General features: G+C 51.9%; 1 protein-coding gene across 3 annotated transcripts in view; it reads right to left on the reverse strand.

Moving 5' to 3' along the window:
- Positions 1–3,771: 3,771 nt before the first annotated feature.
- Positions 3,772–27,439, reverse strand: part of LOC139239423 (histone H3.3A) — a 42,218-nt gene continuing 18,550 nt past the window's right edge. Inside the window, exons 1-4 of one of the 3 annotated variants that reach the window (XM_070868147.1) lie at positions 21,940–22,044; positions 11,685–11,841; positions 10,422–10,575; positions 3,772–8,086 (exon numbers count right to left, since the gene is read on the reverse strand). In XM_070868147.1, the coding sequence (XP_070724248.1) occupies positions 7,958–8,086; positions 10,422–10,575; positions 11,685–11,812 (411 nt within the window). In that variant the 5' untranslated portion in view covers positions 11,813–11,841; positions 21,940–22,044 and the 3' untranslated portion in view covers positions 3,772–7,957. Of the gene's footprint in view, positions 8,087–10,421; positions 10,576–11,684; positions 11,842–21,170; positions 21,447–21,939; positions 22,045–27,439 lie in introns of those variants that run through there. The other 2 variants (XM_070868149.1, XM_070868148.1) reach the window with 2 other exon arrangements.

Genomic DNA, 27,439 nt, shown 5'->3' on the forward strand with positions numbered 1-27,439 from the left:
CTCTGAAATGGCCTCATGAGACAGTCAGTTGTATCAAAGGGCAGTTAGGGATGGGCAATAAATGCTGGCATTGCCAGCGATGCCCACATCTGAAGAATGAATTAAAAAACAACACTGGGTGCATTACACTTTAGATATCACATGTTGTGGTTGTAAATCTAATGATGTTGGGGAATTCAGAGTTGCAATACAATGTAATATTTTCGGTGAGCGATAAATTATGGCCACAGGACACCGGGGGTCTGCTCTGCTTCCAATAATGTTGTGGGATCTTTTACGTCTGAGAGAGCACAGGGCCTCGTTTTAACGCCTCATCTGAAAGACGGTTCCTCCGACGCTCCCTCAGTACTGCCCCTCCGACAGCGCAGCACTCCCTCAGTACTGCCCCTCCGACAGTGCGGCGCTCCCTCAGTACTGCCCCTCCGACAGTGCGGCGCTCCCTCAGTACTGCCCCTCCGACAGTGCAGCACTCCCTCAGTACTGCCCCTCCGACAGTGCGGCGCTCCCTCAGTACTGCCCCACCCGTAGTGCGGCGCTCCCTCAGTACTGCCCCTCCGACAGTGCGGCGCTCCCTCAGTACTGCCCCTCCGACAGTGCGGCGCTCCCTCAGTACTGCCCCTCCGACAGTGCGGCGCTCCCTCGGTATTGCCTCACCCATAGTGCGGTGCTCCCTCTGTACTGCCCCACTCCCACAGTGCAGTGCTCCCTGGTACTGCCCCTCCGACAGTGCGGTGCTCCCTCAGTGCTGCCCCTCTGACAGCGCAGCGTTGCACCGGAGTGTAAACTGCGATTTTTATATACAAGTCTCTGACTGGATGCTACCAACTGAGCCATGGCTTTTAACGTGCATTTTAAAGGAGAGAGGGGGAGAGGTTTAGGGGAGGGGAGGGGGAATTCCAGAGCTTGGGGACCAGGCAGCTGAACACGAGCTCTGATCCTACCCTGCTCCCACCACATGCCACGCACACACCCTGATCATCGACTATCCCCACTGTCAGCTGTGGAATTACCAAAGGGGCCCGGGGCCCAGAGCAGGGCAGTGGGTATGGATGGAGCGACGAGAGACCAGTGCCAGGCTGTGTTGTGGAACATTCCTGTAGAGCGGGATCGAGGATTCAGGCCGCAGCCATTGTGAGGCCCAGTGTGCGGAGGCACAATACCACACTGCAATCACCTGACCCAGACAAACAGACCCCCTCATCGGCTGCTGACTCCACAAAGGGCAGCCTCATCCTTAACCCTTTCCCACCACACATATCCTGTGCCTTTCTCGTGCTGATTTTCACCACCGAGTAACAGTGAAGAGCTCCCTCCACTCTGTATCTAACCCCGTGCTGTAGCTGCCCCGCGAGTGTTTGATGGGACAGTGTAGAGGGAGCTTTACTCTGTATCTAACCCCCTGTACCTGCCCTGGGAGTGTTTGATGGGACAGTGTAGAGGGAGCTTTACTCTGTATCTAACCCCGTGCTGTACCTGCCCTGGGAGTGTTTGATGGGACAGTGTAGAGGGAGCTTTACTCTGTATCTAACCCCGTGCTGTACCTGCCCTGGGAGTGTTTGATGGGACAGTGTAGAGGGAGCTTTACTCTGTATCTAACCCTTGCTGTACCTGCCCTGGGAGTGTTTGATGGGACAGTGTAGAGGGAGCTTTACTCTGTATCTAACCCCGTGCTGTACCTGCCCTGGGAGTGTTTGATGGGACAGTGTAGAGGGAGCTTTACTCTGTATCTAACCCCGTGCTGTACCTGCCCTGGGAGTGTTTGATGGGACAGTGTAGAGGGAGCTTTACTCTGTATCTAACCCTTGCTGTACCTGCCCCGGGAGTGTTTGATGGGACAGTGTAGAGGGAGCTTTACTCTGTATCTAACCCCGTGCTGTACCTGCCCTGGGAGTGTTTGATGGGACAGTGTAGCGGGAGCTTTACTCTGTATCTAACCCCGTGCTGTACCTGCCCTGGGAGTGTTTGATGGGACAGTGTAGCGGGAGCTTTACTCTGTATCTAACCCCGTGCTGTACCTGCCCCAGGAGTGTTTGATGGGACAGTGTAGAGGGAGCTTTACTCTGTATCTAACCCCCTGTACCTGTCCTGGGAGTGTTTGATGGGACAGTGTAGAGGGAGCTTTATCCTGTATCTAATCCCCTGTACCTGCCCTGGGAGTGTTTGATGGGACAGTGTAGAGGGAGCTTTTCTCTGTATCTAACCTCGTGCTGTACCTGCCCTGGGAGTGTTTGATGGGAAATGTAGTGAGCTTTACTCTGTATCTAACCCGTGCTGTACCTGTTTTGTGTAAAGTATGCACCTGTGAGAATGCTCACAAGTTTTGTAGAGCTGTACCTAACCCATACAGTACACACTTGTTCCTGGTGTGGCGCTCCCTCAGTACCGCCCCTCCGACAGTGTGGCGCTCCCTCAGTACCGCCCCTCCGCCAGTGTGGCGCTCCCTCAGTACCGCCCCTCCGACAGTGCGGCGCTCCCTCAGTACCGCCCCTCCGACAGTGCGGCACTCCCTCAGTACTGCCCCTCCGACAGTGCGGCGCTCCCTCAGTACCGCCCCTCCGACAGTGTGGCGCTCCCTCAGTACCGCCCCTCCGCCAGTGTGGCGCTCCCTCAGTACCGCCCCTCCGACAGTGCGGCGCTCCCTCAGTACCGCCCCTCCGACAGTGCGGGGCTCCCTCAGTACTGCCCCTCCGACAGTATAGCGCTCCCTCAGTACTGCCTCTCCGACAGTGTGGCGCTCTCTCAATACTGCCCCTCCGACAGTGTGGCGCTTCCTCAGTGCCGCCCCCCCTCAGTACTGCCCCTCCGATAGTGCGGTGCTCCCTCAGTCCTGCCAGGTATTCAACTACAGAGGCCATCAGTCAAAATTGATCCTACCCTTGTTGGAGATCCACACGCAGTGCCAGGGGGGATTCAGCAGATAAAGAGCAGGAGCCTCGAATGATTTATCATCCCCCTCCCCTGCCACTAGACAATTGCAGTGCCGGCAATTGCTTCCCTGGCTGAGATCTTCTTTGTCGGCACTGACTTGGGCCCTTACAGGGGCTGGGGGGGGGAATCAGTAACACACTTTGCCTGGATGAGTTCAGCTCGACACCACCCAGGACAAAGCAGCCCGCTGGATCAGCACGCTACCCTCCACCACCGGCGCCCCCTGGCTGCAGTGTGCACCGTCTACAGGATGCACTGCAGTAACTCGCCAAGGCTTCTTCGGCAGCACCTCACAAACCCGCGACCTCTACCACCTAGAAGGATAAGGGCAGCAGGCCCATGGGAACACCACCACCTCCACGTTCCCCTCCCAGTCACACACCATCCCGACTGGGAAATATATCGGCCGTTCCTTCATCGTCGCTGGGTCACAATCCTGGAACTCCCTCCCTAACAGCACTGTGGGAGCACCTTCACCACACGGACTGCAGCGGTTCAAGAAGGGGGCTCACCACCACCTTCTCCAGGGGCAATAAATGCTGGGCCTTGTCAGCGACTGTCACAGCCCAGGAATGAATAATACATTTTTGGGGGGAAATATTAAAACGGAGATGGATAAATTTCTGCTGGGCAAGTGTGGCAAGATGGAGTTAACATAGAGATCAGCCGTGATCTAATTGAACGGAGGAACCGGATCGAGGGGCTGAGTGGCCGCCTCCCACCAGTTTGGTCTGGGAGAGGGAACCAGAATTCCGGAGGAGGGAGCCACAAGGATGGTTGGTCGCTGGGCACCATCCAGCCCAGAGAAAGACGCAACACAATAAATAAAACACAATTCACCACTTTGTTTCACACTTTTAATAGTAATGTGTACAAGATAGTCAGAGAGAGGGAGAGAGAGAGAGAGAGAGAGAGAGAAACAGCAGTCACAGAAAGGACAGAAAACGCACCATGAATAGAGGAAGAAATCTCCTCAGAAAGACAAATACAAACAGGTTTAGAATTTTTTTCTTTTTTTTTAAAACGCACAAAAAAAACCCTTTCTACAAACATTTTTTTTTCCTGCAGTGTAGTTGATAAAGATTCAGAAACTGGATTATATAAAATACCCTGGACTGTGCTGTGAATTAGAGGGGCTCGGTTGCAAGTGTGGGAGGAACTTAAAAAAAAACACACAAAATGGCAGACAGGATGAGCGCGGGGAAAGAAGGGAACCATTAAGGAGCAGAAGCAAGGGCGAGATGGGAGCCATTTCACTGAAAGAATCCTTTTAAAAAAAAAACACAAGTTGTGCTCAAAGTGGCGTTAATGCTGGGGATTTCAGGCAAGCTTGTCAGGTACAGGGGGTTAGATACAGAGCAAAGCTCCCTCTACACTGTCCCATCAAACACTCCCAGGGCAGGTACAGGGGGTTAGATACAGAGTAAAGCTCCCTCTACACTGTCCCATCAAACACTCCCAGGGCAGGGACAGGGGGTTAGATACAGAGTAAAGCTCCTGCCACACTGTCCCATCAAACACTCCCAGGGCAGGTACAGGGGGTTAGATACAGAGTAAAGCTCCTGCCACACTGTCCCATCAAACACTCCCAGGGCAGGTACAGGGGGTTAGATACAGAGTAAAGCTCCCTCTACACTGTCCCATCAAACACTCCCAGGGCAGGTACAGGGGGTTAGATACAGAGTAAAGCTCCCTCTACACTGTCCCATCAAACACTCCCAGGGCAGGTACAGCACGGGGTTAGACACAGAGTAACGCTCCCTCTACACTGTCCCATCAAACACTCCCAGGGCAGGTACAGCACGGGGTTAGATACAGAGTAAAGCTCCCTCTACACTGTCCCATCAAACACTCCCAGGGCAGGTACACGGGGTTAGATACAGAGTAAAGCTCCCTCTACACTGTCCCATCAAACACTCCCAGGGCAGGTACAGGGGGTTAGATACAGAGTAAAGCTCCCTCTACACTGTCCCATCAAACACTCCCAGGGCAGGTACACGGGGTTAGATACAGAGTAAAGCTCCCTCTACACTGTCCCATCAAACACTCCCAGGGCAGGTACACGGGGTTAGATACAGAGTAATGCTCCCTCTACACTTCCCATCAAACACTCCCAGGGCAGTTATAACACGTGTTAAATAGAAAGCAACGCTTCCTCCATCACCGTCCCAACAACTTACCCAGAGTCTCAGAAGATCACCCCAAAAGCACCAGGTTGGAAAATTTCCATTTTTCATACCGCCCAGCCAGCGTTGTGATGTGAACTCTCGCCCACCTGGGCCAGTCGAGACTGCCCAGCTCCCTGCCACACGGGACCCCGTAACAGTCAGCAGACTGAGGAGACTTTCATCTCGTCAGTGCAGGGTCGGATTTGATCGGGGCGAGATCCTAAAAGTGGCTCATCCTGCCTGTCCCAGCAAGAGATCAATGTGTGTTCTGGGTGAGAAAATTCAAGTGACTTCCCACCCACGGCGTCAAGCCGCAAGGAAGAGAAGTCATGTGGGCTTTTTCCAACCAGCCGTCCACACAGATGAGCGTTCCGTACCGACGCGGGCTGTCACAAGCGACTGAAGCAGTCATGGCGGGGGGGGAACCGTGACACATTTGCCAATTGCCGCAGAATTCAGTCACCAGTCCCTCAGCCTTTCTCCGCTGCACGCTCAGTCACAGTGTTTTATTTTGCGTGACTTATAGTCAGCAAATATTCTCTTAAAAAGAGAAGTGGGTTAAAATCTGATGTTGGAGGCAGCCATTTTGTGCAGAACCTATCCTGGCGGTGACAAAATGGCCACCGGGAGAGTGAAAATAAAAGTTAAAAACTGAGCAAGAGTTTGAAATCAAAGAAAATCAGCACGGCAAGCACCAAAAATGAAAATAAATCAGACGTGTTCTGCTTCAAACAACTGGGCTCCCTCAAGCCATGATGGTCGAGGCAATCTCAGGACACAGGCGTGGGCCGGTTTGTCTTCTCACGGCATGGAGGCATATGAAAAGCACCCTTTTTCATTGCTATTTTTCTTGTAAATTATCATGAACAGCGTAACACATTTAGCAATGGAAAAATAAGGTTTTTTTTGCTGTCGTATAAAATTTATTATAAAAGTCCTGGTACCCATTGCTACAAGAGGGCGTGTTTTTGGCCTACATGTTAGGCAGCTGCAACCACGGAGAGAGAGACAAACCTGAAACATGGCGGACAATCGATTTAATGCTCAGGGGGGCATTTTTTTTTTGGGCCCCGGGGGAAAAGAGAAAGGTGTTCAAAAGTGCCGTAACCCGCAGGGCTTACGGACGGAGAGCTGGAGAGTGGGATGAGGCGGGGATAGCTGGGGTCTTTATTTCCTTCTTCATCTTCCGGCCGGCACGACGGGCCAAAAGGGGCCGCCAATTTCTACGCTTCGATGGCAAGGGTGCAATCTCTTGCTCCTCCTCCACTACCCTCCCTCCCAGAGTAACGGGTCAGGCACACCGCATTGCAAACACGCGGCTCGGGGGGTGGGGGGGGGAACGCGCGATCGCCAGGGTGAAGGAACGCGTGGGCGATGCCCCCAACTTTACCCACTCCTATTTCTTAATGTTTCCACCCCCCTCTCTCGGGGGGGGGGGGGGCGGGGAAACCCCGCAAAAAGGAAAAAATAAACGCACGAGATGGGCGACGTCGAAACGCAGGAACGTTGCCGCCGGGGAAGGGGCGGGGGGGCGTTAAGGGCCAGGCGTGAGGTGACACCAGAGGGAGGAAGAGATGGGGGAATCAGAGATAGATGATGGTTGTGCCCAGGTGGGACATGTTGCTGGGCTCCTGCACTTCCCCTCCCCGACCAGCAGATGTCCGTAGCGCGGCCGGCGGCGCCAGAGCGCCACCTCGCGGCGGCCGGCCGGTACTGCAGCAAAATGGCGCAAAGGGGTGGGGGAAAGAGAAAAGAAATCCAGCGGCGGAAAGCCACGGTCACGGGCCACACTCCCCCCCCCCCCCCCCCCCCCCGTATCTCCTACCTGAGGGGAGCAGATTTAAAGATTAACGTCGGATCACACGACGAGCCTGTGAGAGAAAGGGACATTAACCCGAAGAAAGTCCCTTCGGCTGTTTCCGGACAGACTTCTCCCCCTTCGGCTGTTTCCGGACAGACTTCTCCCCCTTCGGCTGTTTCCGGACAGACTCCTCCCTCCCTTCGGCTGTTTCCGGATCGCCTTCTCCCCCCTTCGGCTGCTTCCGGATCGCCTTCTCCCCCCCCCCTCCTTCGGCTGTTTCCGGCCCGCCTCCTCTCTCCCTTCGGCTATTCCCGGACCGCCCCACCCCTTTCGGCTATTTCCGAACTGCCGACAACTCTCCTCTTCGGCTCTTTCCGGACGATTCAAGATGGCCGCAGCGCCGATTGCAAACAAAGGGAAAAGAAACGGAAAGCGGTTGCCCGAGTGGCGCAGGCGCAGACCAGGGAGAGCGGCGCGCGGACCGGCTGGCAGTTGGGGAGAGGCGGGAGCGGGCGCGCGCGCGCGCTCCAAAGGGGGGGGGGAGGGGAGAAAGAGTCGGGACGGCAGCTGGCGCAGGCGCGGTGGGGAGGTCGGACGGCGGTGCCGCGATCGGCGCAGGCGCGGTGGGATGTCGGACGGTCGGGCCCGCGAGTGGCGCAGGCGCGCTGGGGCGAGTTTGGGCGGACGGCAGGCAAGCAAAGGAGCGGTTGGAATTGGCGGGAAGGGGAAGGAAGGAAGGGCGGGAAGGAAAAAAAAGCACGACGCCCCACACTTGAGGAAAACAACGAGCCCCAACAATTCATCCGTGTTTGTGGAGAGAAAGAAAGAAAATTATATATATATATATATATATATATATCGTTTAAGAACCCCGAATGCCCCAACCTCCCCCCCCCCCCCCCAAAAGGAAGGAATTAAAACAGTGACAAGTTTTCACAGAGTAAACGTGGCCGCCGCGGAAAAATCTACAACAGCCGACAGCACTACTGACAACGCAACGGCAAACTTTGGCGACGACGCGACCCTCCGCCCCCGGGGTGGGGCAGGCGGACCTCCCCCGCTAAGCCCGTTCCCCGCGGATGCGGCGTGCTAGCTGGATGTCCTTGGGCATGATGGTGACCCGCTTGGCGTGGATGGCGCACAGGTTGGTGTCCTCGAAGAGGCCCACCAGGTAGGCCTCGCTCGCCTCCTGCGACACACGACGACAAAAGGGAAGGGAAAAAAACAAAGGAAGAGAAATGTTTCCAAAAGGAAGGCAGGAAGGAAAACAGATCATCGATTCGTTTTTACAAACCCCACCCCATCCCACCCCTCCAAAAAAAAACATCTTCCGTCAAACGGACAACACGGGCCGAGTGGCCTCTTGCTGTGCCCCTAAATGTCTACGGTTCCAAGTGACGCCATTGGCCGGGTGGGGGCCTCGGCTCGGAGCTGTCCCGGGACCAGCCCATCCAGCACGCCGTGTAGAAGAACACAAGAATTCGGAGCCACACGGCCCTTCGAGCCTGCTCCGCCATTCAACAGGATCATGGTTGAACTTTGACCTCAGTTCCACTTTCCTGCACTGTCCCCGTATCCCCCGACTCCCTTAATAGCCCCAGATCTCGACCTCAGCCTCGAACAGACTCAACGACTGAGCCGCCACAGCCCTCTGGGACAGAGAATTCCAAAGATTCACCACCCTCCGAGTGAAGAAGTTTCTCCTCGTCTCAGCCGACCCCGTATCCCGAGACTGTGACCCCTGGTTCGAGACTTCCCAGGCAGGCGTAGGAGCCCGGGGGCACCGACCAACGTCAACTGCCGCGCCCTGGACACCAGAGATGCGCCAACCCAGTAATAGACCGGGGAGATCCGCTCTCGACCTTCCCGGGCCGCGCGGCTCAGGACCGCAAAAGTACTCTGTTGCAATGGTAAACCTCCATCTTGTGTACACAAGACATCTCTAACTCCCCAGGGTGCCTGCTGTCTGGCCTGTGCGCATGCATTGGGACCTCCAGATTTAACATGGCCACCAGCAAAGGCACGTTCGCGGGATCTTTCCATTCCGCTGGACAGACTACCGATATGGTCAGGCAGCTTACCGCATTACACCCAAGGCCGCCGATTTTCCGTCTCCCCTGGGGTCCACAGAACGAGGGGAATCCCAGAAAGCCAGGTAATAAACCAAAAGAGGCCATCTTATTCCAATACTGAACCATGACCCACTCCCTGGTATCTGAAGCCTCCGCGCTGTCTCAGATGACAATAGCTGGGCTTTAAATAGCATCGCAAAATAATACAGAAAAGTCACAGCCAAACCCAAAGCCCCCACATCATCGCCAAGCCGGCTGTTGCTACTGGATGAGCTTCATTCCCAACTGAGCATCTCAGTCAACAGGATTTCCAAGTGGCATTACAGTATCACAAAAGAAGCATCTGCACTCAGGCCCAGGCCCACCCCCACCCCCACCCACCCACCCAAGGCAGGGACGCCCACAGGTTTGGGTCCCCGTTAGCTCAGTCTCCCACCCGCCTGGCAGCAAGCAGGGGCTGCGACAGCTCCCGCAAGGAGGCCAAAGTGAAGAGGCAGACCCAATCGGTCCTGCCAGTGGTGGGAGCCAAGGGGAAGGCAAGGAAGATGGTCACACTAAGACAGGCGGGCAAGGAATACAGGATACTTGGAGGAAATTAAGCCCAAGCCTCCGAATCCAGTTAATCGCCAGTCGACTTTGTAAAATAAAGATATGCCAAGAGTTACATATCATAAGAATTAGGTAGGAGTAGGCCATACGGCTCCTTGAGCTTGCTCCATCATTCAATATCATCGACCTCAACTCCACTTTCCTGCACTGTCCACATATCCCTCGATTCCCTTAATGTCCAAAAATCTATCGATCTCGGTCTTGAACATACTCAAAGACTGAGCCCCCACAGCCCTCTGGAGCAGAGAATTCCAAAGATTCACCACCCTCTGAGTAAAGACATTTCTCCTCATCTCAGCCCTAAATGGCCGAGCCCTTATCCTGGGACTGTGACACCCCTGGTTCTAGACTCCCCAGCCCCGGGGGGGAAACATCCTCCCTGCATCTACCCTGTCAAGCCCTGTAAGTATTGTGTGTGTTTCAGTGAGGAAGAGAGTTAAATCCGAAACTAGGGGGGTCTTAAATCTAAACAAAGCAAACTACCTCGGTACGAGGGGAGAGTTGGCTACGGTAGATTGGGAAACTACATTAAAAGGTATGACGGTAGACAAGCAACAGCTAGCATTTAAAGAATCTTAGTTCAACCATATTTCTCATCCTTGGTTGACCGACAACACATTTAACCCACTCCCAGTCCCTGGGCCTGCCCCACACCCCTGTGGAGGAGTGTGACCTCCATGTGGGGGGGGGGTTCTTGGTGATGCAGGGTAAGACTCCCCACAGGTGACCCCCACCCCCTCCTATCTAATGGCAAGAAGTTGCACTATGTAGGTTGAACCCAAGACGGGTAGAGGGGTGAGCGTGGCTCGCTTGGCCTTCCGACACCGGTGGTTCAGTCCGTACCTGGAGGGCACCGATCGCCGCGCTCTGGAAGCGAAGGTCCGTCTTGAAGTCCTGCGCGATTTCACGCACTAGACGCTGGAAGGGCAACTTGCGGATCAGCAGCTCAGTAGATTTCTGGTAGCGGCGGATCTCTCGCAGGGCCACAGTCCCGGGCCTGGGAAACACAGCAACGGCAGCTTTAGAAAACGCAGGCAACCCAACTCCCACCGCCCATGACACGGCAACGATTCTCCAGGAGACCCCAGCCCCATCACCCTGTAGGGAAAGGGGGGGGGGGGGGGGGGGGGGGAGCACCTCATCAAAGTGACCTTTCGTTATACAAGGAGTTAAATGAGAATGTCAGGAGGCTATTTGTCTGCAGAAGGCATCGCAACGTTGTCCTCGAACATAAGAAATAGGAGCAGGAGTAGGCCCTACGGCCCCTCGAGCCTGCTGCGCCATTCAATGAGGTCATGAGTGATCAACTCCACTTTCACACCCGATCTCCATATCTCTCGATTCCCCTAGATTCCAAAAATCTATTGATCTCAGCCTTGAATATATTCAGAGACTCAGTATCCACAGCCCTCTGGGGCAGAGAATTTAAAAGATTCACCACCCTCCGAGTGAAGAAATTCCTTCTCATCTCAGTCCTAAATGGCTGACCCCTTATCCCGAGACTGTGATCCCTGGTTCTTGACTCCCCAGCCCGGAGGAAACATCCTCCCTGCATCTACCCTGTCAATCCCCCTCAGAATCTTGTATGTTTCAATGAGATCACCTCTCATTCTTCTAAACCCCAGAGAGTATTGGCCCATTCTACACAATCTCTCATCATAAGACAGCCCTCTCACCCCAGGGATCAATCGAGTGAACCTTTGTTGTACCACCTCCAAGGCAAGTATATCCTTCCTTAGATAAGGAGACCAAAACTGTGCGCAGTACTCCAGGTGTGGTCTCACCAAGGCCAAGGTCCTCACCCGAGAATTCCAGGATCGGTGATCAGGAGCCGGGTGGGCCTGGTGATACTTTGCTCGCTTTTACCCACTGGCGCGGAGCGAACTGTCCCGGCATCGTAAGAACATAAATAGGAGCAGGAGTCAGCCATACAGCCCCTCGAGCCTGCTCTGCCATTTAATACAATCATGGCTGATCCAATCATGGACTCAGGTCCACTTCCCTGCCCGCTCCCCATAACCCCTTAATCCCTCATCTGCATGCACGCACGCACGCACGCTCCCCCCCCCCCCCCCCACAACAAACCACTCTCAGCACAGGATTCACCTGTAACGGTGAGGCTTCTTGACACCCCCGGTGGACGGCGCACTCTTGCGCGCTGCTTTCGTGGCCAGCTGCTTGCGGGGAGCCTTGCCACCGGTAGATTTACGGGCCGTTTGCTTGGTACGAGCCATGTTCCACCTTCAGTACACTGTACAGCTTCCTACACACAAAGAGAGGGGACAGTTAGACAATGGCCGCATCACCCAGCCCCTGCAGCACCCCCGACACAGGAAGAACTGGGCAGACAAGACACAGAGTGGTTCCAAATGCATTTAATATACACTAGTATGCATCGTCGGATGCATCACGTGGTGTCTCAGTAGAGATTACATTTCAGTAATAGTCTCTAGGTGTCGGCCCGGCTCAGTGGCTAGCACTCTCTCTCGCCACCGAGACAGAAGGTTGCGGGCTCAAGTTCCACTCCAGAGACTTGGGCACATAATCCAGCCTGACTCTCCCAGTGCAGCACCGATGGAGTGCTCTCATCATTCAGATGAGACGTTAAACTGAGGCCCCCGCCTGCCCTCTCGGGTGGACGTAAAAGATCCCACGGAAGAAGAGCAGGGGGAGTTTTCCCCCATGTTTTGGCCAATACTCAACCAACGTTAACTCTGCTGTTTGTGGTAAATTGATTGTCACATTTTTCTACATTACAACAGTGACTACACTTCAAAAGTACTTCATTGTCCTGAGGTGGTGAAAGGCACTATATAAATGAAAGCTCTTTCTTTCAGTGATAACATCATGCAGTTACTTTTTCCAAGTCAAGAACAGACCTCCGTGCAGTCTCGACAGTCGCACTCCCTGCCAAGAACCCAGAGTCTGGCCTCCAGCCCCCTAGCCAGGAACATAAGAAATAGGAGCAGGAGTCGGCCATTCGGCCCCTCGAGCCTGCTCCACCATTCAATAAGATTATGGCTGATCTGATCTTGGCCTCAACTCCACTTCACTGCCCGCTCCTCATAACCCTCGACTCCCCTATCGTTCAAAAATCAGTCTATCGCCACCTTAAATATATTCAATTAAATATATAAGATAACAACACCGAATACACATAGGCCAGTGACCAGAGCCAGGGGCTCAGCCACCAGACAAGAACATTTTGTTGTTGTCTTAAAAGAACCGCCCACTGATCCACGTAGATCAGGGAGGGGACAGAATCAATCTCCACTCTGCTCCGAGATAACCTATCTGATAGTTGCAAGTGACAAGGGAGGGGGGTGCGCGGAATAACCATCTGTGGATCTCATACCTGACCACTCCCACAGCAAGCATTCCTAGGCATCATACAGATGCAGACACTGGGCTAAGACAACACTGTCCAGGCTCATGAACAGGAAGAATAGCCACTTGCACGAGGCACTGGAAGGAACTGTGCCCCTGCGAGGAGTCGGCATCGTTTTCCTCGCCCTCGCTTCCAACCCTCCCTCCCCAGTGGCAACACTCGGGCACGGCATCTCCTTCGAATTCTTTTTAAAAAAAAAATATGTACACGATTGAGCTCGTCATCCAGTTGCAGACGGATTGTAGAAAGAAGTGAGCAACATCCTTGATGGGGCAAACGAAACTTAATGATAAATTGGGAGAATTTGATCAATATTTGAAGCAGAGAAAGATGCAGGTAGATTAATTTTGGAAGGTGCTTTGGAAAGCAAACTCAGACATGGGTCGAATGGCCTCACATGGTGCAAATTTCTGTGGTTCGAATACAGCTCCCTCAAACCCGTGATCCTGACTATCTCTACTGATGTTAATCCAGCTCCCTCACACTGTCACTCAGTAACCCCTCTCCCCCAGCGCCCTGTGTAACTGACTGTATCTGTACTGATGTTAATCCAGCTCCCTCACACTGTCACTCAGTAACCCCTCTCCCCCAGCACCCTGTGTCACTGACTGTATCTCTACTGATGTTAATCCAGCTCCCTCACACTGTCACTCAGTAACCCCTCTCCCCCAGCGCCCTGTGTTACTGACTGTATCTCTACTGATGTTAATCCAGCTCCCTCACACTGTCACTCAGTAACCCCTCTCCCCCAGCACCGTGTCACTGACTGTATCTGTACTGATGTTAATCCAGCTCCCTCACACTGTCACTCAGTAACGGCACACAGAAAAAGCAAGTCATTGTTGTGGAACACCGTGGACCATTTCATCTGGAGGAGGCCGATAAAAGATGGTGACCTCGATGAGGAGCAACCTCCTAGTCAGTAATCGCCTTCAGAAAAATGTCCTGCCTCAAGATTCTAAACTAAGCACATTTCAAAGAACTCATCCAGGTGCAACCAGTTGGATATATATACTTTAATAAAAAGCAAGCAAATAAAACCACAAGAAATGTCAGATGCTGCTCATCACCCCATTCGAGATCACAGCCCACAGCCCTGGCGTCGAATGCTATCTTGCCACTTGCAGGTGGCACCACTGGCCTCGATCAGGCTCGACAACAAGACGGCATCAAGAGATCAAGATAAACATCTGCATGAAGCAGCAGAGGGGGCCAGCGAGAGACGCAACCAGCACCTCCCACCTAAACTGCTACCATTTCAGAGCGGGTCTCTGCAAAACACCTCAGCGTCAACTGAGATTAAATACATGGCGCAAAACCCCCTTCGTCAGCTGAACTCGGCTGGAATATTCACAGGTTAGGTGCAGATAAAACCACGAGCAGTGCACTCGGTTTTCATTCAGTCTCCAACCTCTGGAAGGAGCCCCGCTGTTAATGCAAAGGTTAAAAAAAAAGATAATCCTGGAGCAGTCTATTAAATCTCGTCATTGGGAAAAAGATATTCGAGGAAGAAGAAACAGGTGATGGTGCTGTAGTGCAGCAGCAGGAAAGCATTTGGAGTAGGGCGCAAGGGCAGAAACAGTCAATGCAGCAACTCCCAGGTGACTTTTCTCCTCCCCAGTATTAGCTGTGGCTCGGTGGGCAGCACACTCGCTTCTGAATCAGAGGTTTGTAGGTTCAAGTCCCACTCCAGGGACTGGAGCACAAAAATCTAGGCTGACACTCCCAGTGCAGTACTGAGGGAGCGCCGCGCTGTGGGAGGGGCAGTACTGAGGGAGCGCCGCGCTGTGGGAGGGGCAGTACTGAGGGAGCGCCGCGCTGTGGGAGGGGCAGTACTGAGGGAGCGCCGCGCTGTGGGAGGGGCAGTACTGAGGGAACGCCGCGCTGACGGAGGGGCAGTACTGAGGGAGCGCCGCGCTGACGGAGGGGCAGTACTGAGGGAGCGCCGTGCTGTCGGAGGTGCCATCTTTCAGATGAAACGTTAAACCGAGGTCTGCCCTCTCAGGTTGATATAAAAGATCTCACGACTACTATTGGAAAAAGAGCAGGGGAGTTATCCCGGTGTCCTGGGGCCAATATTTATCCCTCAATCACATAACAAGAACAGATTATGGCATTGCTGTTTGTGGGAGCTTACTGTGCACAAATTGGCTGCCATGTTTCCCACATTACAACAGTGACCACACTCCAAAAAAGTACTTAATTGGCTATAAAGCGCTTTGAGACGGCCGGTGGTCCTGAAAGGCGCTATAGAAATCCAAGTTTTCACCACTCTGTGGGCCAAGCAAAGTCAGGCTCAGAAACTCTTACCAGCCTGCTGCCCCACACTCAAGACAAAGGATATTTGCACAATGAGACTACTGACAGCAGGCTTCTCTCTAATCTACAATGCAGTGACAGTATTAAAATGGCAGAACTTTGCTTAGTGTAGTGATTAAAAAAAGAAAATTACAGGACTAATTAATGACTTTCCCGCCCCTCAAGTCAGACATCCGAGATGTCTGCGCTCCTTTAATTCTGCCCTCGAGCAGCCCTGATTTTAATCGCTCAACCATTGGCGGCCATGCCTTCAGCTGCCTGGGCTACAAACTCAGATTCCCTCCCTAAACCTCTCCGCCTCTCTCTTTCCTGCTTTCAGACGCTCCTTAAACCTGACCTCTCTGACCCATCTTTTGTTTACCTGTCCCAATATCTCCTTATGTGGCTCGGTGACAAATTTTGTTTTATGATACTCCTGTGAAGGGCTTTGGGACATTTTACTACGTTAAAGGCGCGGTATAAATGCAAGTTGTTGTTGTACCAGCTCATTCCTGACGTAAGTCTCACAAGAGAAAGGATTAAATCAATAGAGCACAACAAATGACGAGGACATTAATAAATTTGCAGAATGGGCATATAATTGGCAAATAAAATTCAATACAGATAAGTGTCGACACATCTAGAGTACTGCGTGCAGTTTTGGTTTCCATATTTACGAAAGGATATACTTGCATTGGAGGTAGTTCAGAGAAGGTTCACTGGGTTGAATCCGGTGATGAAGGGGGTTGACTTATGAGGAAAGGTTGAGGAGGTTGGGCATCCACTCATTGAAATTCAGAAGAATGAGAGGTGATCTTATCGAAACGTATCAGATTATGAGGGGGCTTGACAAGGTGGATGCAAAGAGGATGTTTCCACTGATGGGGGAGACTAGAACTAGAGGGCATAATCTTGGAATAAGGGGCCACCCATTTAAAACTGAGATGAGGAGGAATTTCTTCTATCAGAGGGTTATAAATCTGTGGAATTCGCTGCCTCAGAGAGCTGTAGATGCTGGAACATTGAATAAATTTAAGACAGAAATAGACAGTTTCTTAACCGATAAGGGAATAAGGGGGCGGGCAGGGAAGTGGAGCAGAGTCCATGATCAGATCAGCCACGATCGTATTGAATGGCGGAGCAGACTCGAAGGGCCGAATGGCCTACTCCTGCTCCTATTTCTTATGTTTTTATGTAAATGTGAGGTATTACATTTTGGTAGGAAGAATAGGGAAGTCACTTATTATTTGGCGGGTGTGGGTCTGGGCGGGCTGGAGGAGCAAAGGGATCTGAAAGTAGAAATACACAAATCACTAAAAGTAGTGACACATGTTAACAAGGCCATAATAAAAGCAAACCAAGCACTCGGGTTTATTTCTCGAGGTGTAGAATTGAAAAGTAGGGAAGTTATGCGAAACCTGTATCGAACTTTGGTGAGACCACACGGAGCATTGCGTACAATCCTGGTCACCATATTATAAAAAGGATATAGAGGCTTTGGAGAGGGTGCAGGGAAGATTTGCATGGACTTATGTTCGAGTGGCTTGGGTGAGGTACCAAGGCTGGAAGATGCTTGCAGAACCCAGATCCCAGGGTCTCCCGGGGAGAAAACAAGGGTCAAGAAGCTTACATAGGATATACAGCACAGAAACAGGTCATTGGGTCCAACCAGTCCATCAAGAAAGGATGCACAGGTTGGGTCTCTGTTCGCTTGAAAGAAGGCTGAGGGGTGATCTACTTGAGGCCTTTAAAATTATGAAAAGGTTTTGATAGAGTAGATACAGAGAGTATTTCCATTTGTGAGGAAGAGCATAACTGGAGGCCATCGATATAAGATAGTCACCAAGAAACCCAATGGGGAATTCAGAAGAAACTTCTTTCTCCAGAGAGCGATGAGAATGTGTAACTCGCTGCCACAGGGAGTAGTTGAGGCGAATAGTATCGATGCATTTAAGGGGAGGCTGGACAAGCACATGAGGGAGAAGTGAATAGAGGGTTATGCTGATAGATTTAGATGAGAAAAGACGGGAGGAGGCTCGAGTGGAGCATAAACGCCAGCATGGACTGGTTGGACCCAATGATCTGTTTCTGTGCCATATATCCTATGTAAGCTTCTTGACCCTTGTTTTCTCCCCGGGAGACCCTGGGATCTGGGTTCTGCAAGCATCTTCCAGCCTTGGTACCTCACCCAAGCTACTGAAACATAAGTCCAGATCGAATGTGCTGGCAGACTGTGGCGGACACAGTCAAGACTGATCCTGGCTGTGATCAGCAAGCTCAGCACAGACCGGGGTCCAAACGTGGGAAGCTCCTGATCTGCCTGGTCCCGGATCACATCCGGGAGTGCCTTTCCCGACTGAGCCACGACGGGATACTCAATAAGGCTTTAAACGGACTTGACCACAACGAAGCTCAATAATTAGGGAAAAAGACCAGATTCCCAGAGTCTCCACCCGAAAATACCAGCACGGACACGATGGGCCGAATGGCCTCCTTCTGTGCCGTAATTTTTCAAAAACTCCATGAAAGCTCTTCCCTTTGCATCAGTTAGGGGCCCACCCAGTGGAAAATGCAGTACCACTGTTGTGTAACCTACTCCAATCGCAACCACAAGGACAGGCGGGAGTTCTGCCCCTTATCCTTGCCCGTAAACTACGTCTGGTGCCGTGCCATAGACGGCCACTGCTAATCCAGAGAGGTTCAAAATGGGGCTGTTGGCTTGTTTGTGATAACAACCAAAAAGAAACGATTGGATGCCGACTGTGGGCTTGTGTCGAGATTCCTCACGCGCCAACATGCTATGCCCTTTGCCAAACCAAGCCACCCCTCTGTGGAATGCAAACAAACAGGAGAGGGAAAGAGAAGGTGGCCGTTGAGCGGGAGAACAAAAGCAGGTCTCTAGATCGGAGAAAGAGCAGAGCAGCTGGAGCCAGGCAGACGTCAGTGGGGAACAGCTCTGCGTTGGAATACAAAGAGCTCACGGCACTGGCACCATTTGAAGAGGACACCCTCGCCACTTCCTCACAGAATTATTATTCCCCCCCCCCCTCCCCCAATGAGAACACTGGAAGTGGAGGAATCACCACACCCCCCCCCCCATGCAAAAGGCACGCAAGATGACCGAGTAAGTCGCACAATTCTGCTCTGCAGATTTGGTTCTAGGGTATCTGTCGATGGCGAGATTGTGGTCCAACTCTGTCATCGAATCCTTCAGACCATGTGGAGTTAGCTGAAGCGAGGCAGGGAAATCACCCGTACCCTCGCACAGGGGGCTCCACGTGTTTTAAATAGTCGGCGATGGGCGCACCATCTGGGCTCGTGCACGAACGACCACAACCTGATGCGAGGCACCAGTGTGTGCCCGGTGACCCCCCCAGCATCAAAACTCAGCAAGGGCCAGGAGCAGGAAATGGGCAGGAACTGAAAAAAATATATCACGTACACACAAAAGGTTATCAACTGCCCAAGCCCAGCAAATCGCCTTGCTAACAGGTTGTTGAGCCGCAGTGGCTTAGGAGCAGGTTGCCAGCTTTATCCTCTTATCCCAGCATATGGCAGGTGGAGACTTGCATGGGAGGGGAGCAGAGAGAGAAATCGCTCTTCAGAAACAGATCAAAATAGCCAACCCCAACCAAATGGGTAAAAGGGACAGAACTGGGCTGGACCGCCTGGCGAAATACCCAGCCAGTCGGTGGGCTCACGGGGCAAGTACGGCCACATAGGGGGATGTGATTGAGCCTGCACCCCGGGGGGAAGGTTGAAATAAAAGTGGGCTCTGGTCACAGGAGGAAGGGAAAATAAGAGCCTGGAAAATCTCAACCAGACCAACAGTTGCCCTGCCTCTCTCTTCACAGAACAGTCATCGCGACAGCGCAGGACAACTATGGGGATGTGCGAGCTGCTCCCCCCTCTCCAGCGCCAGAATCTCCGATTCCAGGTAACCAATCGACCGACACAAGGTAACCCGTTGCTGGCCAGAGTCTATCCTGATCTTGGCCAGGAGTCACCAGGTGGAAAACCAGCATTGAACCAGATTCTCTCTGTGGGGGGCAAAGCACTCTCGAACCTTCGATTTGTCCTGCCCATGCCTAGTTATGATAGCAACCAGTCGATCCAACTGGACAAGGGGGCGGGAGTTTCCCTTCCCTGAAGGACACGAGTGACCTAGTCAGGTTTTAGTCACCATACTGGTGCCACGAATGAGCAGATTTTATTGAATTCATTTTCACAACTTGCCACGGTGGGATTTGAACTCCCAACCTCTGGGTTGCTATCCCATCATACCTTTATCATTACTTGCCAAAGTTACTTGCACGCTCATCCTTCACCCAACAGTTATTCCCTCCAACCCCTTCTCTTTGCACAAATCAGGTTCTTCCCTGGTATAAGAGAAATACCACACTGGGGGATTAGGGGGCACTATTGAGTGTTTACAGCACATTAACAGGTGGGCAGAGGGAGCTTTACTCTGTATCTAAACCCCTGTACCAGCCCTGGGAGTGTTTGATGGGGTAGTGTAGAGGGAGCTTGACTCTGTATCTAAATCCCTGTACCTGCCCTGGGAGTGTTTGATGGGGACAGTGTAGAGGGAGCTTTACTCTGTATCTAACCCCCTGTACCTGCCCTGGGAGTGTTTGATGGGACAGTGTAGAGGGAACTTTACTCTGTATCTAACCCCGTGCTGTACCTGCCCTGGGAGTGTTTGATGAGACAGTGCAGAGGGAGCTTTACTCTGTATCTAACCCGTGCTGTAGATACAGATACAGGAGTGCCCAAAATGTAATCAGACCCAACATAATTCAGTCTGGTGAGGATAAAAAGCCACACCTGCCCTTGTGCGGCTGTTAAAATGTACAATAACAAAAAATGCAACGATAACCCAAAAGGAATCCAACTCCCCGTTTCACACCCGACTGATCCAGACTTAATCTGGTGCACGGGTCACAATGACATCCCGCTCCTGCAAATAACACTCGCCTTATGTTCTTAAGCGAGGGGCTCCCAGCTGCCGTCCACACAGACTGTCCACTCGACACAACACACACCTAGCAGCCAACAGGGCGCTTTGAGACAAAGCAGAAAGTGGAGAAACATTTCCCGCTTACAACTGGACACATCCAGATGTTGAACTAATATATTAGCGCCCTCCTCCCCTTGAAATATGGGCCGGGGGGGTTCTCATCTTCAACTGCTCAGTGAATCCCGACTTAATTCGAATTGATCAAATTCCCCATAAATGTTATTTACCCAGGTTTTCATTTTTTTTTAAACCCAGAATTAATAAAAAGATCTGTCGATAAACGCGGCAAAAACGGTTGTAAATAATTAAAAGCGCTTAGTAAATGCGAATTTTTTTTAAAGTGTTGAAATAAGTGACAAAAATATTGCTGCAATTAAAAATAAAACAGGATTCTCTGAAATGCATTCCGTCCACTCGGATCAATTCACGATTGATTGGAATACTGCAGGTTTAAATTATCCCAAACATCCTCCCTCTCTTGGATTATCCCGCCAATCTTGATTTTTTTTTAAGAAATTCAGTTTATTTTTTTCTATTTCCTCCCCCCAACTATTCAATTTCAACTGGATTGAAATTTACAAATCCGCGCCGTTTGCGTTAACCACGTGGGGCAGAGATGGAATCAGTAACAAAAACAGAGACACACACACACAAACACGAGAATTACTAAAAAAAACTGCAAGAAAAATCTTCATTCAAGAAAAAATCCACCAGACAGCCAGAACACAAGACATTTCAACTTGAAAGAGACAGAAAGCGCGGAAAAAAGCACACCCCGCCTCTTAAAGCAGTCCAAAAAATAATTACTAATTCTATTCTATAAATAAAAAGATATTGATTTAAAATAACACACACACACGAACCAAGTGTGAAACTAAAATCAAACCTGGGACGGTTTCAGGCGAATCTCCAACCGTTCTTGAACCTATCTTCTCCCCCTATTTCAAAAAAGCCCATGGAAAAAACAGAGCCCAACATGGACACCCTGTGGCATAAACCGTTGTTGTTCTTTTTATATTATTTCAAATCGGTTCCAAATTCTCCTGTGAATCCGCGTGCAAAGCCAACAGAAAACTTAAGTGGGAAAAAGTGTGTGTCGGTCGAGAGGCAGAAAGCGCAAATCAAAACACACACACACTCACAACCCAGAGCGAAAAATAATTCTTTTTCCCCCCTCTTTTATGGCCGATTGTGTGTGACACACACACACACTCTCTCTCTCTCACACACACACAAAAGAAGGACAAAATGGTGATCGGATCTAAAAACCCCCTCCTGAACAGAGCAGAGGGAAAACCGTGCAGTACAATTTGTAAATAACACACACAAAAAAATCCCGAGCTGCAAAGACTCAAACAAAACAGGAAAAAACAAAAAGCAGATAAAAGGTAGCAGATCCAACTGGGCGTTCATTAAATACAAAAAACACTGTAATATTTGAGACAATTTAGCCACAAACAAACACACACACAACATGAGCTCTCAATGTAACAAGTCCACACACACACACACGCTAAAAACACAGTGCTTCCTGCATGGAGGGGACAAATATCAACAGGGGCTTAAACCCCACAACCAAAGCCCTCAGCATTGATCCGGGGGGGGAGGGGGTGTTTCGGGGGGGGGGTTTGAATGGCCCCAGGGCTCCTGCTCACCTCCTCCTCTCGCTGTTCAATCGCTGCTGTCAGTGCTCTCCCCCTCGGCTGGCTGGCTGCTCGCTGCACAATGGCAACCTCCGAGCGTCTCCCAGCGACACACTCGCTACACGCACGCACGGCCCAATCAGCGCGCCTTCCCCCAACCCCGCCAGCCAATGGCGTGCGGCTCAAGCCCACCAGCGGCCCGGCTCCATTCATAAAGCTGGCGAGAGCGCGCGGTATATTCAAATCCCTGGGATGGCTTTCAGCATTGCTCATCTTTCTCTCTCTTCACCCCCCCCCCCCACCCCCTCTTTCTTCCTCTCTCTTTCTTCTCTTCCTCTCTCACTCTCCCCCTCTCTCTCTTTTCCCCCCTCTCTCTTTCTACCCCCTCTCTCTTTCTCCCCCCTCTCTCGCTCTCCCCCCTCTCGCTCTCCCCCCCTCTCTCTCGCTCTCCCCCCCTCTCTCGCTCTCCCCCCTCTCTCTCGTTCTCACCCCCTCTCTCTCGTTCTCACCCCCTCTCTCTCGCTCTCACCCCTCTCTCTTGCTCTCCCCCCTCTCTCCCGCTCTCTCTCGCTCTCCCCCTCTCTCTCGCTCCACCCCTCTCTCGCTCTCCCCCCTCACTCTTTCTCCCTTCTCTCTCTTCCATCTCTCTCTTCCCCTCTCTCTCCCCTCACTCTCTCCTCCCACTCTCACTCTCTCCTTCTCTGAAAATAACATAAGAATTAGGAGCAGTATTCAGCCATTCAGGAAGATCATGGCTGATCTTCTGCCTCAACTCCACTTGCCTGCATTATCCCCATATCCCTTGATTCCCTTAATATCAAAAAATCTATCGATCTCTGCCTTGAATACACTCAAGGACTGAGCCTCCACAGCCCTCTTGGGCAGAGAATGCCAAAGAATCACCACCCTCTGAGTAAAGAAATTCCTCCTCATCTCAGTCCTAAATGGCCGATCCCTTATTCTGAGACTGTGACCCCTGGTTCTAGACTCCCCCACGAGGGGAAACATCCTCCCTGCATCTACCCTGTCAAACCCTCTCCCTCCCTATCTCATCCCTCTCTCTCCTTCCCCCTTTCTCTTCCCTCCCTTCTCTCTCTCTCTGTCTCTCCTTCCCTTTCTCCTTCCCTCTCTCCCTCTCTCTCTCCCCTCTCCTTCCCTTTCTCCCATCTCTCTCCTTCCCTCTCTCTCTCTCCTTCCCACTTTCTCCTCCCTCTCTTCCCTCCCCTCTCCCCACCCCCTCTCCTTCCCTTTCTCCTCCCTCTCCTTCCCTCTCTCCTCCCTCCCTTCTCTCTCTCCCCCCTCTCCCTCTCCTCCCCCTCCCTTTCTCTCCTTCCCCCTCTATCTCTCTCTCTCGTGCCCTTCCTTGTGTGCTGCTCTCAAACCAACTATTTTCTGAACTAGTTTCAGAATCATTGCAAAAAAGATCTCGCTGGGAGACAAGGAGAATTGCTTTCACTGAGAGTTGTGGGGATTTGGAACGCTCCGCCTGAAACAGTGGCAGAAGCTGATTCCATAAATAATTTTAAAACAGTATCGGACAGGTACTTGAGGATGAAGAACTGACAGGGTTACGGACAAAAAACAAGGAATGTCCGACTGCTCTTTGAAAGGGCCAGCACAGGTACGATGGGCTGAATGGCCTCCTTCTGAATTCTGCCAGTTTCCATGAATCTAGGCGACAGGAACAATGAGATTGTCATGCCCAATTATAGAGCCAGAACAGCCCTGTACAAAGGCAGAGAAAGTCATACTGAAACTGTCTCATGCTCTGATCAAGCAACAATTAATAACGTGCATTTGCACAGTGCCTTTCGCGTAGACCAACGGCCAAGGCTTTACACTGAGGCATAATCAGAAATAAATGGACACCGAGCCAAAGCAGGGGATGTTGGATGGGGTGAACAAAGGCTTGGTCAAAGAGATGGGTTTTAAGGACCTTAAAGGAAGAGAGGATGGAGAGGCGGAGGGTGTTTAGGGAGCAACATGCAGAGCGTGGGACTCGGATGCTGGGAGTATTGACGTTAGGACAAAGGGTGAGGATGCACAAAAGGCCAAAGTCAGAGGAACTCCGAGGAGTTGGGGGGTGGGGTTGGGGGGAGAGGAACAATGTAAGGCTGAAGGAAGCTAGAACTAAAGAAAAAGAAAGACTTGCATTTATATAGCGCCTTTCACGACCACCGGAAGTCTCAAAGCGTTTTACAGCCAATGAATCACTTTTGGCGTGCAGTCACAGTTGTAATGTGGGCAATGTGGCAACCAATTTTCTCACAGCAAGCTCCCACACACAGCAATGTAATAATGACCAGATAATCTGTTTTTGTTATGTTGATTGAGGGATACATATTGGCCCCAGGACACCGGGGATAACTCCCCTGCTCTTCTTCGAAATAGTGTCATGGATTCTTTTACATTCTCCTCAGAGGGCAGACCGGGCCTCGGTTTAACGTCTCATTTGAAAGACGCACCATCCGACAGTGTAGCGCTTCCTCAGTACTGCCCCTCCGACAGTGCGGCGCTCCCTCAGTACTGCCCCTCCGACAGTGCGACGTTCCCTCAGTACTGCCCCTCCGACAGTGTGGCGCTCCCTCAGTACTGCCCCTCCGACAGTGCGACGTTCCCTCAGTACTGCCCCTCCGACAGTGCGGCGCTCCCTCAGTACTGCCCCTCCGACAGTGCGGCGCTCCCTCAGTACTGCCCCTCCGACAGTGCGGGGCTCCCTCAGTACTGCCCCTCCGACAGTGCGGCACTCCCTCAGTACTGCCCCTCCGACAGTGCGGCGCTCCCTCAGTACTGCCCCTCCGACAGTGCGGCGCTCCCTCACCACTGCACTGGTAACCTAAATTTATTGTGATTAAGTGGGACTTGAACCCACAACCTTCTGATTCATAGGCAAGTGTGCTACCCACTGAGCCACAACAGGGGAACGCTCCCCATTTGCCTGGATGAGTGCAGCTGCAACAACACTCAAGTAGCTCGACACCATGCAGGACAAAGCAGTCCACTTGATCAGCACCTCTTCCACCAGTCGAAAGATCCACTCGGCACATCGTGGTTGCAGTGTGTGCTAGCTACAGGCTGGAGCTCAGCAGCTCTCAGTGTCGCAATCGCGCCAACATGAACTGGAGAGTGAGCGAGAATACCATCAGTGTGGACTGAAGTGAGAGAGAATGGTGTCAAGAGTGTGTGAAGCGAGCAACGAACCTCTCTACACTTCCACCCACTGGAGCCTGTGTGCCATGCCCCTGCAATCTGTCTAGAATTCCCTCTCTTTACAGGGGATTATAATGCCACTTTCCTCCTCTCCTCTCCTGACCTATAAGTCCGAACTCAGCCGGAAACGGGTGCCTGGTGGGCAGTGAGTGTACTGCCCCCGCCTGCTAACATGGACTCGGGCCGCACGAGTATTTCAATCAAGCTGGCGTACAGCCAGCAGTACCCACGCTACTCATTGGGTGCGTGTCGGGCATCTCTGACGCCATTTAAAGGAAGCCAGCACCTCTTAAAGCGGAGGAGCGCTCTGGCTGCAGAGTGAAGCGAACACTCAACAATTCTAAAATGGCTGCAACGAGCGCTGAGAGAGGGGTCTCTGATGCTTCCTTGAAGGCTCTTCTGCAGGTTTTGGACAAGGGAAGAGACATATTCTCCCCCTCCCCCCCCGCCACACAGGAAACAACCCCACCGTGGGAAGAGGTTACAGAGTACGTCAATGCCGGGGGTTTACACAGGATTACATCAGATATACGGCACAGAAACAGGTCATTCGGCCCAATCAATCCATGCCGGCGTTTATGCTCCACTCGAGCCTCCTCCTGTCTTTCCTCATTTAAATGATAAGGGAATAAGGGGTTATGGGGAGCGGGCAGGGAAGTGGACCTGAGTCCATGATCAGATCAGCCATGATCGTATTAAGTGGCGGAGCAGGCTCGAGGGGCCGTATGGCCTACTCCTGCTCCTATTTCTTATGTTCTTATGTTCTTATCTGCATAACCCTCTCCCTCATATGCTCGTCCAGCCTCCCCTTAAATGCATCTGTACTATTCACTTTAACCACTCCCTGTGGCAGCGAGTTCCACATTCTCACCGCTCTCTGGGTAAAGAGGTTTCTCCTGAATTCCCCATTGGATTTCTGGGTGACTATCTTATATTGATGGCCTCTAGTTATGCTCATCCCCACAAGTGGAAACATTCTCTCTGTATCCTTTCATCATTTTAAAGACCTCTATTAGGCCACCCCTCAGCCTTCTTTTTTCAAGAGAAAAGAGACCCAGCCTATTCATCCTTTCCTGATATATATACCCTCGCATTTCTGGTACCATCCTTGTAAATCTTCTCTGCACCCTCTCCAGTGCCTCTATATCCATTTTAAAACTGACGACCAGAACTGTACACAGCACTCCAAGTGCGGTCTAAACCAGGTTCAATACAGGTTTAGCATAACTATAGCATTACTACCCAGGACATGGCTGCAAAAATCAATGACCTCACTTGGGTTGTCAAGGTAAGACCTCTGTTCTCTTACTTGCTGCTGAAACTTCCACCACTTCCAGCTTCACCAATCACAAGACCCCCCCCCCTCCCCCACTTCTCTTCCTGCCCCTACAAACACTGCACCACAGCTCACTACAACTCCTCACACTCACCACTAGTCATCATCATCATTATCATAGGCGGTCCCTCGAAGCGAGGATGACTTGCTTCCACGCCGAAAAGGGATGGGTTCACAGGTGTTTCAATGAAGGACCTAATATTCCAGGTCCCGAACTACATGTTGAAGGGTGGAAGGTGCCTGTGCGTGGATTTTTTTAACGTATGGTGACCGTTGCACACCAACCACCACACGGGCTTGACAGAGCTAGGTCTTGGTCCAGTGGCAAGGGTTAACCAAGACGACTGGAGACCAGCTCTGCTGCACGGACCTAGTGCGCACATATATCGCAGTGTGGGCTGGGCCCGTGCTGCCCCTGGGCCCTCACCTCTTCTGGGCCCTGAACTTTCACCTCTCCTGGGCCACGATCACATCCCTCTACGAACTCTTGCTGTTCCTTCGCCCCGACCTTGCTGCTCCTGCTGTACCTGCCCGCACTGCAGTCAGCCAACGCCCTCCTGCAGCAGCGACCTGTCAAAAGCATACCGGTGCAGCTACAGCGGGAGAGAAAGCAAAATAGAAGTAGAAAGTAATCAAAAAGTGACGTCACAGCCAATGTGGTAAGTGATTGGCTGGTGATTGGTGAGTAGCTTTTCTTTTCTTTTTATTGTTATTACCAATTTAAGGGTATCTAAGGTTAAGACATGGCAGGAGAGCTCGGCCATGTGATATGCTCCTCCTGTACCATGTGGGAACTCGGGGACACTTCCGGTGTCCCTGGGCGCTACGTGTGTGGGAAGTGTATCCGCCTCGAGCTCTTGACGATCCGCGTTGCGGAATTGGAGCTGAGGGTGGATTCACTCTGGAGCATCCACGATGCTGAGAATGACGTGAGTATCACGTGTAGTGAGTTGGTCTTACCGCAGG

This window comes from Pristiophorus japonicus, chromosome 27 (genome assembly GCF_044704955.1).
Source record: "Pristiophorus japonicus isolate sPriJap1 chromosome 27, sPriJap1.hap1, whole genome shotgun sequence".
Taxonomy (NCBI): domain Eukaryota; kingdom Metazoa; phylum Chordata; class Chondrichthyes; family Pristiophoridae; genus Pristiophorus; species Pristiophorus japonicus.